General features: G+C 42.8%; 1 protein-coding gene across 3 annotated transcripts in view; it reads right to left on the bottom strand.

Moving 5' to 3' along the window:
- Window positions 1–532: 532 nt before the first annotated feature.
- Window positions 533–16,367, bottom strand: part of lhfpl4a (LHFPL tetraspan subfamily member 4a) — a 152,666-nt gene continuing 136,831 nt past the window's right edge. For all 3 annotated transcript variants that reach the window (XM_077199151.1, XM_077199153.1, XM_077199152.1), the window contains one exon: window positions 533–4,492. In XM_077199151.1, coding sequence (XP_077055266.1) covers window positions 4,327–4,492 — 166 coding nt within the window. In that variant the 3' untranslated portion in view covers window positions 533–4,326. The remainder of the gene's footprint in view (window positions 4,493–16,367) is intronic.

Genomic DNA, 16,367 nt, shown 5'->3' with positions numbered 1-16,367 from the left:
ACTGGACACACAGACAACAGTTTTTCATAATTTTTATATAATTTGCTACAGGCTTCCAGCTAAAAAAATGTATTGTGCAGATGCAGATTAATATAGCACTGATACACACTCATTTAAATTCATACTTAATCAAAATAGATAAGTCAGATGTGTGGACCTCTTTTTATAGTTTACAGGGAGTCAAATGGAATGTTATTGTGTTATAATTTGTGTGTAGATTTTAAGCTATGGCCATTTTACCTGCATGATTTGTATGAGGTTGTATGTAGGTTGTAAGTTGTATGCTGTATGTTGCTCAGCCATGAATTAGAGATAGGCTAAGCATAATATTGATAAAATAATAAAATGCAAAAAAATAAAAAACAAACTTGGACAAATATTTTAGAATATGGATCAGAAGCACTGATCAGGAATCCTTTCAGTTTCCGCTTTTTTCCGTCTGTTTTGCTTGGCACCAAAACCCTTTTTAAATTATTTTTTTATTTGTATACCTGAGTAAATGTGTATCTTCCCTCAAAATAAACCCATAACATGGTATTCATTGTTTTTTTTATATATATATATTTTAAACAACAACACCAACAATGTATCAGTGATGGTGACGATGTCAGTTATGTTGAACTCCCCTATGACTTGCAGAAATATTTTTTATACATTTTTGTTTAATTTAGAGATTACAGCATTCCAGAAAGATCAGAGGGGGGAAAACATTTACAACTAGAGCAAAAAGCATAATCTCCAAAAAAGAGGCATTAAACACGTGAAGCACAGGAAAAGACAATGTAAACTTCAGAAATTAACCTTTTCGTATCTTTCCACAGTAGTCTTGTTTTGTAATTCTGGCACATTTAATTATTTATTTTGTTACTTTCTTTTCTTTTTTTTAAATGGTAGATTAAGAAAAGTGTTGCAAGACAGGAAAGAAAGTAAAAATACAATAATAAATGAAACAAACACTACTAAGTCTTCAGTAACATGGGCCAATCAAAGATTGTTTTTTAAATTGAAATATTAATAACTAGGACGTTGGACGACAATGTTGTTACTTATGTGATTAACTTAAAAAAGATTTGTGGCAATGAAGATAACAGCTAAGACCAACACATAAATATCAAATTAGTTTTACACTATGACCAGAATACTGGTACGTTTCTCTTAAATGTTTCTCGTGTATGTAGACAAAAATGTTGCATAAATAAGTTAATTTGTAAAAACATCTGGGCAATGGTCATGTTAATGTTCTGTGAGACAAACACAAAATATAAATGGCTTTGAGAATAAATTATATTGAATACTGCAGATATACATCTACTGCATTTAGCATATAACCCTGAGGTGGCTACATTTTCAGAAATAACTAGTTGTCAATAACTCTGCTATGTGTTTTTCCTGTCAAATAAATATTGACCAGCACAGTGCACCCAGGATGAAATTACTATTGAATATGTATTGTTTGCTGGAATTTGTTTGTATGTATGACCTACGGTACATGAAATAAATGTGAATGATGAATACAGAAATACGTTACCAAGTTTGGCAAAACCAAGACATTTTTATGTTTTTAAAAAAAGAAATTCATCCGTCTGTTCACCAATGTAGCATTTAATTAATCAAAACAAAATACATATTGTAAAAAATAAATATTGTAATTTATTAAAACGGTTTGATATAACTTTTCTATTTTTAAAATGAAAATTTTATCTGTGATCACAGAGCATTGCAAAGCCATTGCTCCAGTCCATTAAGAAAACCTTTTGTTGTACTGTGTTATATTTAAGAATTAATTTGAATGTGTCTGTTTGGCACTCGAGAAGTTATTTGTTTTAGTATTTGCACAGTTGAAAATAATTGTGCAGCTTGTAAATGTACAGTTGCAAGTGATCTGTCACATAATCAGTCTGTTGTTCTTTTGAGAGATGACGGCTATTATTTATATTGCTGTCTTGAAAGAAAAATGAAAACTGGAATCTAACCAGCACAAAGAGAGAAGAAAATAGCACAGATGCACGAGTAGTAAAGGTATTATGGATTATTTAAAAAGGTATTTTGGATGGATGAAATGTTGAGCCAAGGTTCACAAGAAACACCTAGTGCTATAGAAAGCAAGAGCTGAAACTTCAATTGAATTTATTAATAAACTGACTGCTAGAATGCATAAGCTGTCAATGCGGCTCTTCGGTGAGAGTTTAAATAGTGAAGCATTTATAACTGAATATAATACAGCATTTGTAACATTGTAAATACCTTTATATTAATTTCTGATCAATTGAATGCATCCTAGGTGAATCAAAGACTCAGGTTCTTGAAAACAAAAAATGTCTTAGCATTTCCAAACTTTTGAATGGTAGTGTAGAAATTTATGGGAATTTTTGGAGAAGCTGTGTTTTAGGATTAGGGAATAGAAAGCCAAGTCCAGTGCAGTCTAATCATCTGGGTCCTTACAGCCTCACTCTCCATCTGATCTCAGCATTCATCTCTGGTTTCCCAGTGGAGCATATCAAGAAAATAGAGTAGGAGGGGTTCGAGACTGAGGTAGATGGGGAGCAGCAAAGCAGTCTTTATATAAGGGTTAGGAGGATTTAAGCACCATGGAGTATGTCCATTTCATGTCATCTCCAAAATCCGGCAAAAAGGGGCTGCAGACTAGGGACCAGACATACCCCCAACAGGGCTTTCCTCTTGAGATGATCCTAATTAGTGTAAACTTTCTTCTCCAGTTCTCCTTGAGGGTCTTTGTTCGCTCCAGCCACTGCCACAGCAGAAATTATGCCATTACAAGATAACAAGATAAAGTTTAACACAAAGTGGAGGGAGGTGTTGATAAAAACACAGACACAACACAAAAAGTACAACCTTGGACGAATTTCGATTTTGCACACAAATTCCTATTTTGTTTGAATGGTTCATCATGATTCAAATATGTAAGGAATGTATAACAAAATATTCAGATTTCTCTTATTCGTTGATTTCCATTACGAGAATAAGTTGTTGAATTTTGCATATGTGAAGAATTAAGTCACACCAGTCAATTGAATGTAATGTGAGTTTATGCTAAGAAATTGTGTGAATAATTGTGCAACACATCTTGCCTTGGAAACATAGAGGTAGTCATTTTCATGACTGTGTACCAAGTCTCAGGAGTCCCTGATGAAAAATCCAGCATTGCTGGTCAAGCCAGAGTGTTGGTGGAACATGCTGTTTTGTTTGAGAACAGCATCACTATGCTGGTCCACCAGCTATACCATCACCATATCAGCTAAAACTAGAATATACCAACATGAAATTCATGCTGTTTAATATGCTATATTTTTCAGCAGGGGTTAGCTAGATATGTTATGGTTAACTTTGTGCTGTAACACTATGCTCTGTGGTATATGGCAGATAAGGGCCTGAGTAAAATGCAGCATGCAGGGCTTTTCCTCAAGACAAATGATTAATAGGAAAAAAAAGATCTGTCATTGAACACAACAAGCTGAAGAAAACGTACAATTATGAAATTAATGTAGCAGAGTCCAAAAATGTTAATGTGCAAATCATTAATCATAAATCTCACAAAAGTTAATTGTAAAAGGAAATATCAAGAGAAGAAGTGTCTGTAAAAGAGATTTGCATGCCAAATTAGATGTGGGATACCGGTGTATTCAGCTGTTGTTAATGTTTTCTGCTGCACAGTCATAGAATGATCATTGGTACCTTCAGGTGAAATGAGAGATAAAATAATAAATCTGTTAAATCCACTCCAGTTAGTAGAAGGAATATGATGTGGGTGAATAAATGCTTAATGTATCCCTGTATCCATATAAATATAGAATTTACAATTTAACTATTTAATTCATCAATTAACTCTGATTGCTGACCACATGTACAAAGAGGGGAATTCAAAATTTGTCAGAAAAAGACGGTCTTCAAAATTACATCTGGTGCTGTACAAAATGTTTCTTTTTTTTCTTTCTTTTTTTTGTTTATTTAAATTTTTGGCTTGATTTTTTTCCTTTTCATCTTCGTGTCCAGACTAGCACCCAATCTCTTGTACATATGCATTGGTTCCCTTATATTTGCTTAAAGCTAGAAATATGTTCCCCATTTTAGATAAAATATGAAAGTCTGAACATAATATCACTGTTGCAAGCATAACCATGACTATCGTCATAATTGTCATCAAATCATTATTAAATAACAGTAGTAATTTGTGTAACTTTTTACTTTCCCAGAGTTGTTGGTTTATGTAAAGCTGATCTTTTCTTCTTTTTATTGGTTTTAATTTCTCATGGTTTTTAAACTATAAGTTCAATATGTTCTCTTTTTGAAGTGTATTCCAGTCTTTTTCTATATTACAAAGAGCTGCACTAGCAGCATCCTGACTGAGTTTAGAGACACAAGCCTGAGGACAAGGAGAGAGGAATGGAGGAGTAGATAAAGTAGGGAGGATGCTGTCTCATTACGGAAACCGCTGGACACCGAATCGAGGGTCCCTGGTATCCCGGATCTCAATCTAAAACATACAAGAATGAGAGAGAGAGAGAGAGAGAGAGAGAGAGAGAGAGAGAGAGAGAGAGAGAGAATTATATACAGAGCAGTGAAGACCTAAAAAAATAATTAAATATACTTTTAAGAGATAATTCATTCAAAACTTGAAAATTTGAAAAAAAAAAACTGAAAATGTTGGCATAATTTACTCACAGTGATGTTGTTGCACAACTGCATAATATTCTTTATTCTGTGGAACATAAGAGGATATTTTGAGAAACGTCCCAGTTTTTTTTCTTCCATACAATGGAAGTCGGTGGTCACCAAAATAATTGGGTAACCAACATCTGTCAAAATATCTTCTTTTGTGTTCCACAGAAGATAGGAATTCATATAAGTTTGAAATGACATGAGGGTGAATAAATAATGACAGAAAAAAATATATTTTTGGGTGAACTATCCCTTTAGGCCCAGTGAGAAGAAATCAAACATCTGTTAATTCCATGTATACATAATTAAACCAACCACCCTTTGGTAAAGATCAGAACCCAACGCAACAATCCAAACCCCTGGGAATTAGTACAGCATAAAATTACTGACCTAATCAGTAGCAATCAGTTAACTTATACTAAATACTGTATTGATTTGTAATATTTAGTTGTCTGGGAACAGAGGAAGGGAAATGTTTCATTCAGACAGATAAACCATCCTCCTACCTCCAAACCAACTTTGGTCCCTGTTTTGCATCTGGATCTTATAAAACATGTGGAAAACAATTACCAAACCACAAAGAGAGTCTAAAGTGTTTTCTGAATAAACAATTAATCTATAGCTCATTTAATAGACATAAGCTGCGTTTCTACCGAAATTACCCGGAACAATTTGTCTCAGGGAACTTTTACCCCCAGACCTGTTACTTTCTGCGTTTCTATGATGGTCTAAAGTACCGTGAAGATTAGGCAAATTAGTCCCGTGATGTAGGACTGCTTGCACCGCAACAGATTTTTAAAAATGGTGGTTTGAAATGAAATGCTATGTGGAGTTAACCAATTAAAATGCGGCATGAACTCAACCAATCAGCATGTTCAGCGCCCAAGTCCCAAACCCGAAAGTTCCTGAACTTTGAAAAAGTACTACCTTGCAAGCAATAAAAATATTTACCCGGAACTTTATTTAGACCCTGGTTCCTGCGGTCGAAACACACAGAGTAAGTCCCTAGTTCCCGGGGAAAGTTCTTCTGGTGGAAACATGGCTTTATAATATGTCTGTGAATGTGGTAAAACGTCTCAGTTACGTATGTAACCCTCGTTTCCTGAGTAGGGAACGGAGACATTACGTCGGATGACGACGAATGGGGTTTCGCTTAGAACACCTATCGACTTCGAGTATTACAAAATAAGCCAATGGCAAAGAAATGGCATGGGTCTGCGGAATTTGCATAACGTAACTCCGCCCCACCTCGTGGGTATAAAAGGAGGAAGCCGGCAACATGCAGATATATTTCTTCGCTGAGGAGCCAAGACGGAGCTCAGGCAATCCCTGCGGTACAGCGGAAAGTGGCAGGCAGACGTAACGTCTCCGTTCCTACTCAGGGAACGAGGGTTACATACGTAACCGAGACGTTCCCTTTCGTTGTCACTCCGAGTTACGTCGGATGACGACGAATGGGGTTACCAGTCTAATCACGCCACCTTCTCGGCTGTCTCCCAGTGCCCTGCGTAAATCTGAGATCCTTGTCGTGAGACTGGCACGGACGAAGGACTCCTATTTAGCACAGGAACACCAAGGTACACTGGGGAGCATATCCCATAGCTTAGAGGAAATATGCAATTATTGCCAACCCAGAGGGGGGGACTTAGAGTACATGAGAGGACACTGGCTCCACTCAGAGATTGTAGAATCTGCCGAATGTGTTAGGTGTCGCCCAGCCTGCAGCTCTGCAGATGTCTGTTAGCGAGGTGCCATGCGCTAGAGCCCAAGAGGACGCCACACTCTGGGTGGAGTGGGCAGTCACACCAAGGGGGCACGGTCGACCTTGCTGCTGGTATGCCAAAGCAATGGCGTCCACTATCCAGTTAGACAACCTTTGCTTGGAGAGAGCCTTTCCCTTCAGCTTCTCACCATAACAGACAAAGAGCTGGTCTGAGGTCCTGAAACACTGCGTCCTGTCACATAGTCGCGGAGAGCGCGTACTGGACAGAGCAGTGCCAAGGCTGGGTCTGCCTCCTCCAGGGGCAGCGCTTGCAGGTTCACCACCTGGTCCCGGAAGGGAGTGGTAGGAACTTTGGGCACATATCCGAGCCGGGGTCTCAGGATCATGTGAGAGTAAGCCTGCCCGAAATTCCAGGCACGCTTCGTCAACGGAGAATGCATGCAGGTCCCCTACCCTCTTGATGGAGGCCAGTGCAACCAGGAGCGCTGTCTTCATAGACAGGAATTTAAGCTCGACTGACTGCAGGGGCTCAAATGGAGCACTCTTCAGGGCAGTTAGAACCACTTAGAGGTCCCAAGAGGGAACGAGAGGAGGGTGAGGCGGATTTAGTCCCCTCGCTCCTCTCAGGAACCTGAAGACCAGGTCGTGCTTCTCCACCGACTTACCTTCGAGCAGGTCATGGTGTGCGGCAATGGTGGCAACATAGACCTTCAGGGTGGAGGGAGACAGCCTTCGCTCCAACCCCTGTTGAAGGAAGGAAAGCACAACGCTGATCGAGCATCTCTGGGGGTCTTCTCGGTGAGAAGATCACCAGCTGACGAAGAGGTTCCACTTCCACGCATAGACATGTCACGTGGACGACGCCCAAGCGGAAGTGATGGTAGCCACCACCGCTGGTGGTAGGGTACTCAAACCTGCCTCGTCCCATCCAGGAGCCACACGTGGAGGTTCCAGAGATCGGGACGAGGGTGCCATAGGGTGCCCCGTCCCTGAGAAAGAAGGTTCTTCCTCAGAGGGATCGGCCAGGGAGGTGCTGTCGCGAGGAGTACTAGTTCGGGGCAACCAGAATGACCTGCTCCTCGTCCTCCCTGACTTTGCGCAAGGTCTGCGCAAGAAGGCTCACTGGGGGAAACGCATACTTGCGGCCCTGCGGCCAGCTGTGCGCCAGAGCATCCGTGCCGAGCGTGCCCTCGGTCAGGGAATAAAACTGGGCGAAATGGGTCGAGTCGTGAGAGGCAAACAGATCTATCTGTGCGTCCCCGAACTGGTCCCAAATCAGCTGAACCGACTGGGGATGGAGTCGCCATTCTCCAGGGAGGGGCTGAAGCCGTGAGAGCTCGTCGGCTGCACAGTTCAGGACTCCGGGAATGAAAATAGCTCGCAGCGACCTCGTGGCGGGCGAGTTGCGACATACGGCGCAAGCGTAGACCACCTTGACGGTTGATGTACGCTACTGTGGCGGTATTGTCCGATCGGACTAGTACGTGTTGACCCCTGAGCAACGCCCGGAAGCGGTGCAGGGCAAGGCGTACTGCCCGCAACTCTGAGCAATAGACATGCCATACTGCTCAACACTACATGCGAGAATCACTGAGCTTCAGGAGCAACCTTGCTCAACACATAAGTGTGAAGAAATTCACTACACTTCAGGAGCATTTCTGCTCAACACCTGGTGTGATAATCTCACTGAATTTTTCAGGAGCATTTCTGCTCAACATGAGAGTGTGACAGCATGTCCATTGCGCATGGCGCTCCAGCCCGTGGAGGCATCTGTTGAGACAACAACATGCCGAGAAGCTCGTTCCAGGGGCACTCGGGCCCGTAGAAATCACCAGCATCACCTTCTCTGGTCATGACATCCACCTCTCTTCCTCAGTCACAAACCTTGGTGTTAGAATGGAGCCTCACTTGACCTTTGAGGCCCACATTAAACATCTTTGTAAAACCTCTTTCTTTCATCTTAGGAACATTGCAAAACTTCGCCCAATGCTCACTTTCCATGATGCCGAAAAACTGGTCCATGCCTTTGTTTCCTCCAGGCTGGACTATTGCAATGCACTCCTTATCGGAATCCAAAGCAAGAACATCAAGAAGCGGCAGTACATCCAGAACTGTGCAGCTAGGATCCTGATGGGCTGGCGGAAGTACCACCACATTACACCCATCCTCAAATCGCTCCATTGGCTTACTGTCCAGTATAGGATTGAATTCAAAGTTTCCCTTCTGTCTCACCAGTGCCTCCATGGCACTGCCCCCCTATATCTCAAACAACTCATCACCCCCCTTTCCTCATCACGTCATCTCCGCTCTGGACAGGCCAACCTCCTCCAGCCTTTGAGGACAAGGCTTCGTACTATGGGTGACCGCGCCTTCTGTTCAGTTGCTCCCAGTCTCTGGAATGCTCTCCCTGTCCATCTAAGGGCCCCACAGTCTGTGGACTCTTTTAAAAAAGGCCTTAAAACCCATCTTTTTAGAAAAGCCTTTTATGGCTAATAGTATTATTCTAATGTTTCTGTTTTTATTCTGTTCTGCATTGTAGCACTTTGAGGTCATTGAATTGATGTAAAGTGCGTTATAAATAAAATGTATTATTATTATTATTATTATTAACCTGGAACATTTATTGATCGGCAAAAATGCATCACCATGCACCGTTCATTTCGGATGCTGTGTTGTGAGAGAGACGCGTTGGAGGTGGCTATGCTATCTCTAAGGGATGTCCGAGCTGAGACGCTGGAGCGCCCCATAAGTAGCTGGTATGTAACAGTGTATATTACGAATTGGCAACTGGGCTAGGCTAGGCTAATTTGTTATATCCTTTTCTCAGAATGTTTAGGTTAACAGCGTACCGACAGTTCACTCTTTGGGCGAGAGGGCATTTGGGTAGGATGAATAGGATTCCGTTCCCATCCTGTGCAGTGAACTACATCAGGGATCTTTTCCCCTCAGCCGAATATCAAGGATTCTAGTATGCGTTGGACTTGTAGCTAAATAAAACATTTGATGTCAGACACTTCATATACTCATTGACGTTTTCAACACATCTGTCTCTTGTACCCAGGATTAAACACTAGAAATCACGACTAGCATAATTGTGTTGACAAGGCAGGGGGTAGAGAGAAGCTAGCTCTGCTAGTGTTGGTTGGCAACGGAGTAGCCTACCATGCCACTGACGTAGCCGAATGTTGAAATCCAACATGGCGGCGCCCGTGTAACAACAACAACATTTTCAACGTACCATTTTATCCCTTTTAACAAATTCTGCCATTTTAATAATTGTACCAATGAGAATAAATAAAATACATCTGTTGTATCACCTTTTTTCAAATTTCAGTATTGCAAGTGGCTTAAATGCATGGGAAATTACTGAGGTATTTTCTGAGGTTCAATTTTGGATCTACTGTAAAATGTTATTTTACATTTAAAATCCAGATATATGTAGATTTAGGGTTTAAGAAAATGTCAATACCGTAGTATTATGATGAATGGCAGGTAATATCCAGCGTGGTGTATGGTCAGACACTTGGTCAGACACTTGCGTGTGTGAATATATAATTAATATTTTCCCAAAATCAAGCTCAAATGGAGTTACAAGGTTTTTCACCAGTTCTTTATTCACCTTTGCACTGCATACAAGCAGAGACGGTTTCCAAATTTGTGTGCAGCACTGCATTCACGGTTGACACTGTTACACTCTCACGGTTGACACGGTGGAGCCACTGTATAAGGTTTTGTCGACAGTTTGAGGATCCACTGGAGTTACAAGCTTTAGTCACAAGCTCTAGTATAAAAGCTATTCACAAGCTCTAGTATTTAAGCTATGGTATAAAGTTTAGGCAAAAAAGTGTAAGGCCGTCTAATTCGATCCAATGGCGGTATTCGAATTAGCAATGGTCTCACGCACACATGTTCCGTCTTTCCTCATGGCAAAGGGATTTTTGGTTAAATGCAATACATTTCTCATATGTATTAACTCGTTATTTCATCTGACTCCATAAATGAAAAGGGTTTTAATGATATCTGTGCATCATTAAATGTGAGCGAATGTTTTACTATTCCTTTAAACTCTTGAATGAAAATAATGTCAAAGTCAATTAGAATAATCAAATATCACAATTGAATATGTCAGGTAAATGTATCATTACAATTCCACAATCAATTCAAAGGTAATCAATGCAAAACATCAAATGCTCTAAAACAACGAGGAAAATACCCGACAAATAATACGTGAGGCAGAGAGACTCGGCTCTCGACCTCACGGGCTGATCTGGATACAGAAAAAGAGCCCCGAGCTCTCGCTGCATTACATTATATACCCAGACCTCATTTCAAATCTAAACATCATCCACAGTGGAAATTTACCTGTAAGTCACCATTTGCTAGCAGTGGAAAATTAGCATTCAGTCAAATGGTCATAAGGTGTTAACTCAAAGACACACCCTCCAGTGTGGAAGATATTTCTAAACTTCCTAAGAACTTTTTACCTTTTGGTTTACTTCTTTGGGAATGAGACATTGTACCAGTCGCACCGAGACATTTCAAATAATAACAAACATGTATAAAACTCTATGATAATCATTCACATTAAACCATTTAGATTCTTGTGTGAGTTTGGGAGATCTCTGCCAGGATGAAGAATGGGGGAGAGAAATGTAGATTAGGATGAGGGAGGTGAGACCTTTGTCTCAATAGTGCATGAGGGGGAGTTCAAATGTTAATTTCCTTTGTTTTCTTAGAGAGTGGCCCTCTCTTAAAGTCCTTCCAGTTTTTCCAGTCTTACGAAAGTAAAAAATAAATAACGTTATTAACCAGTATTTTTTCTAACTAAACCGTTTTCTGAACTGTAATGTTACAGAAGAAACACATATAATACTGATTCTGTTTGGAGTGAACCGATGTCAAATTTCCAATGTCCTAGTTCTTCTCTCCTGTGGACTGATCCAGAAGCGAATCAGTGAATCTTAAGGTCACTCTAGGCCCTCCGAGAAAAGCTATGAGTGGGGGCACCTGGCTGTAGTTCCAGACAAACCATGGTAGGAAGTTGACAAACCTGTGGAATCAAGTGATCATTGATTCCATCTGAACACTTTCACCACCTGGACATTTGTATATACCCTTTATCTGACAGACCAAGTTCAGTTCACGCAGCTCTATGCTAAGGAACTGACGATTTAAATAAGGGATATAACTTGAGACATACAAAATGTGCAGTAGCCTACTATGGGTCTGAAAGACCAGAGTTAAGAGATCCACTGTTATAGATGAAGGTGAAGTACTGCAATATGACATTGATTAGTCCCTGAAAGACAACTGGGGCACTGATCAAACTAAAGGGCATAACCAAATACTCAAAGTCTTTTCATTATTAATACAGTCCAGGTATTATGCATTGTAAAGATGGTGGCTCCTTGCAGTTACAGAGCAGAAGACAAGTCCTTTTTTAGTGAATATGTGGTGGCAGGGAGACACCCACCTTGCTCATGAAGAATAAACCTGGCTACGCAGGCCATGAATAGGGATAGATTAGGCTGACTGCCACTACCACCGAAATGTATTTCTCCATGGGTCCAACTGGTGCAGATAAAGTGAAAAGTAAACCATGATGTAAAGATATAATGTGAAGAGGCCACCATGAGGCAAAGATGTGCAGGAATATACAGACGAGTATAAGAGAAATAAATCAATCTCCTTTCAGTGGTTACTGCAAAGGAGAATACTCTCTGGAGTTGTTGCCTATGAGATTTAAGCCAGGCATTGACCATTGAGGATGCTGGTGCTCAGAGGGAATCTTAACTCAGTAACAGTTAGCCCCTATTTGTCTGCCAGTGCTGTTGAGAAAAGTTCTCATTAACCCCAGAGTTCACGAGTTCATTTTCCCATATAATCTTTAAGTTAATAAGGCTAAGCGTATTTGGCTTGCTGTCCACAGTGGAGGGGCTCGAGGAAGCAGCTTCAATTCGAGCTTAGATAGGATTAGCAGTCCTCAGTGGGACTGCTAATTCTTGGATGATGAGTATGGTAGCAAGATGCCTAAATTATATTGGTGGAGGTGGAGGGATGCCAAAACAGCTGATGCCAGAGCAAGGTGAACTGCTGCTTCTATGCTCCGGCGGTTAATTGAAAGATTAAATTACGTTGAGAACTTCACTTAACAAAAACCAGCTGTTGGTAAGCAATAGACACCTAACAAGAGACAAGCATCTTCTTTTACAAAGCTGTATGATCATGTAACAGTTCCCAAAACCTTGCTGAGCCTCAGTGGACAGCCTTCCTCTGATTCCATAGTGGCTATATTGTAATGCCAAGTTTGAACGAGGAATCACTATCAGATTGTCAGTTCACATATTTGAATTAGAATTATCCAGAAAAAGGCAAACCAATGAAAAAATCTAGGAACCAATGAAACACAAAGACAGAGCATGGGGAATTAACCGAATGGGAATGGCAAGACCGGAGAAACAAGATAGACACGAGTGATTACATAAATTATGAAATTGCCCACAAGGTTTGGAGTCTATATGTAAAAATAGATGCATGTGACGTGTGTGTGGAAGGAGCTTTCTTAGGCCGGCTGGCATTCCTTTTTCCGCAGAAAGGAGGTGTCAGGAGATACTGATCTCTTTGAAGCTCGGACCTAGGGCTGGGGGAATGTGTGGACGGTTCTGGTATTGCTCTGATGGTCCATAAAACGTGCCACAAAGGCCATCTTCCTCAGACTTTCTTGCGCTTAAGCTGGTTAATTATTAGACAGTCACAGTTTGCGAGTTTAAGGAAACTTAGCTAAAATGTGTTCATTAACAACGATGATCCAGCTTACAAGAATCATGCTTCATCCAGACGCATACGCTACAGTCCCCCTTTTTGTTGGATGAAGCCCCTTTGTGGACATCATCGAACGACACTCATCACAATGGGCGGATGGCAGGTGAATCATGACGGTCGTTTAGCAGGTGGTTCCTACTTGTCCTCCGCCTTTGGGCTGAAGGTCCATTTCGATGAAGTTTGACATGGTCTCTGTCGTGGCACCTTTTTTCCGCAGGTTCCGTTTGAACCCTGGAGAAAAAGCGTCACTGTGCTTGGTCATGGACGCACGCATCTCATTGACTCTTTTAAACAGGATGAAGGCCAGGCCCAGGGTCATTGTGTAGCCGACTGCTGTAGAGAGGCAGAGTGCCGTGTCAGCTGCGGTCCAGGCTTGGACAACAGGTGAGGTAGTCAAGATGGGCAGTCGAGACAAAGCTTGGAGGGCTGTGTCGATAGTAGCAATGTCAATTAGCTGGGACCCCCCTTCCTCAATCCTCAGTTCCAGTTCTGGATCTAGGGTGAAGTTGTGGTTCTTAAAGAAGGATGGGATTTCCAGTTCTGATTGATACTCTTCACTTGGAAGATGGTACAATGCCAGGTCATCAAGGTGGAGGATGGCACCTTTCGGTACTTAAATCCACATGCTCTGGTTGAGCAAGGTGACACGGGTGGCAGTGTCATGCTGGTCGTAAGTTGCAGTTGTCTAGGGCACCGGTTATTGGTGGGTTCAGACGGCGTGTGTGGGTGGTTGGAGGGGTCTGAGAGGTGGTTTCTCATAGTGTTCATGAACTTGCTATAGTCTTTGGTGAGCTGGACGTTGCAGGGTAGCGAATTCGAACCTTTATTTGGTGCTGAGGCTGTGTCTTCATGGCTGGCTGGGGGAGTTCCCGTGAACTCTGTGACCTCAAAGTCTGGCTCTGTGGGAATTCTCATGACCTCTTTGACCTGGCAGTCTGGCTCTAGTTACCTTTGTGAATGGAAGGGGAGGGGTTCCCGCACTTGAGCCCAAACTTTCAGTTGTTTGAAGTCCAGTAAAGGTTCAAAGCGATCTAGCAGGTCTTTGCCAATTAGAAGTTTGTAAGTGTTCATTTGTGAGATGTACACTGGGTGGATCAGACTCATCGAACCAATTGTCAGGTGAATGGGAGCTACCTGTTCGAGCCAGATGTCGTTCTGGCTGTATGACTGCACATTCAGCTCACACGTTTGAGATGTCAGAGTTCGATCTTGTCTCTTAGCTTTAGAACTGTGTCTTTCAAAGTGTTGAGGTGACATTAAAGTAAGGTCTGAGCCAGTGTCTACCAGGGCTTCAAGGCTCACCTCATTTTCCAAAGTGATGGCTAGGTAGAGTTTCCAGGCCGCCCCCTTTCCCACCAGGTTCCCCAGGAGTCTTGGCGTCGGGGCTGGTGTAGTGATCGATGGGCGGTTAGGGACGGTCTTGTGTGGTTCGCTGCGGAGGCTGATAGCCAGAACAGCATTTCCTGGTCCTTTGGGATTTTGGTCCCAGTTGTGGGAAATTGTGCTGTCTTGCTCAGGCTGTGCAGGTGTCAGCTGTGGTAGATGGGTGTTGCTGTCACTTTGTGATGTGACAGGCAGCCCTGTGGTTAGCCCTTACGCTTAGACATAGGATGTCTGGTTCGTCCCTCTTGTCTCCCTTGTGAGATTTTCTGTGCAGAATCTCTTTCAGCACCTTCAGGATCTCTGCCCTCTCTGATGTGGCTGCACTGTTTTTATCTGATGTTGGCTCAGACTTGTGCTTACCAGTAGCATGCCCAGAGGGGTTCCGCTGCGGGCTGTTTGGGCTTGAGTCTCTAGTCGATGGGGGTCGGCTGTTTCTGGGTTGCCGGTCGGCTTCCCATGTGTCTCCACCCTTTGGGTTGTTGGATGGGTGTTGCCGGTCCCAGAATCTTTCAGAGCGCCCGCTCTGGGGCTTCGGACGAGCACCATTGCGGTTGTGCTGCCCTCTGCTGGACTGGAACGGTATTGACTCTCTGTAAAAGGGTCTGTGGTGTTGTGGGGCGCCCTCTAGAGGCAGCTCTGAGTAGTGCTCAGAGACAGAGTAGATTGTGGGGTTTTTCACAGTGTTTTCAGACACAGTCTTTTGCTTGGTGTAAGCTTTGTGGGCCAAGTCCTGAAATTGACATCCTCTTCCATACCTGGCTGGTTCTGTGCTCCGAAGTAGGCTTGTCGGAGTCGGCCGTAGTAAGTCTGTGGGGTTTCAAGTCTTGTCTGCTTGAGGTCCATGGCGGTGATGAGCCCTTGTTCTGATTCTGGATCAGAGAATTCTCTAATGAGGGACTGTCGCAGCTGCTGATAGTCCAATTTGACTGTCTCTGGTTGACGGTCTAGGAAGCTGCGCACGTCACGACTAGACGTAATTCTTAGCAGGTACAATCTGTCCCATGGGGTTACGCTGGCGACAGTTTGTAGGTGAAAGTCAATGTCTTGGAGGTAGGCATGGATGTCGTGGCTGTCTGCAGGGTTTGGGGTGAAAGTAGGGATGTTTCTGGCCAGCTTGTCGAGTTCTTTGGGGGTCGTGCCATGGTTAGCGGCAGGGGTTCTCTGGACGCTGGCTGGTGACATATTGAACAGTGGGCTTTCAACCCCCTTTTCAGCTCTGAGTTTGTGGCTGAAAGGTACGGACCGGCTGGTTAGGGGAAACTTTGTGGTGTGCGTTTCCCCTTCCCGGTTATTCTGCAGTCTATAAGAGTGTTTCAGCTCTATGCGAACAATGTCAAGTTCATTTTTGAGATCGTGTCCCTGCTGAGTAAGCTCGTGGATTTCAGCTCGGGCTGTGTTCAAGTGTTTTTCGCAGGCCTTGGCTTTAGCGTCTCTTTCTTTTAGTTCAGTCTCTGCTCTTGCAAGGAGAGCTTCACCTTGTCGGAGTTTCTCGTTGAGTTCCTCTCTGGTTTCTTTCTCTGACTGCTCTCTTCGGTCTGTGTCTAGACGAAGATCAGACAGGGCAGTTTGAAGTCTTTCCACTTCCTTCTGTAGCTCTGGGTCTGTTGCATCCTCTTTCTCGGTCTGGTCCTCGGTCATGAGGAGTAGCTGATCTGGATGACTCTGGGTTTGGGCCCGGTTCCTCGGGCCTCCTCAGCTTGAAGCTTTAGCGTTGCTACTTCCTGCTCCAGGTCGATGCTGCTCCTTTCGTGGAGCCGGGCCT

Source organism: Siphateles boraxobius, unplaced genomic scaffold, assembly GCF_051911475.1.
Source record: "Siphateles boraxobius isolate OS27281-9 unplaced genomic scaffold, OSU_SipBor_1 41, whole genome shotgun sequence".
NCBI lineage: Eukaryota > Metazoa > Chordata > Actinopteri > Cypriniformes > Leuciscidae > Siphateles > Siphateles boraxobius.
This window is presented reverse-complemented; position numbering and strand designations above follow the sequence as displayed.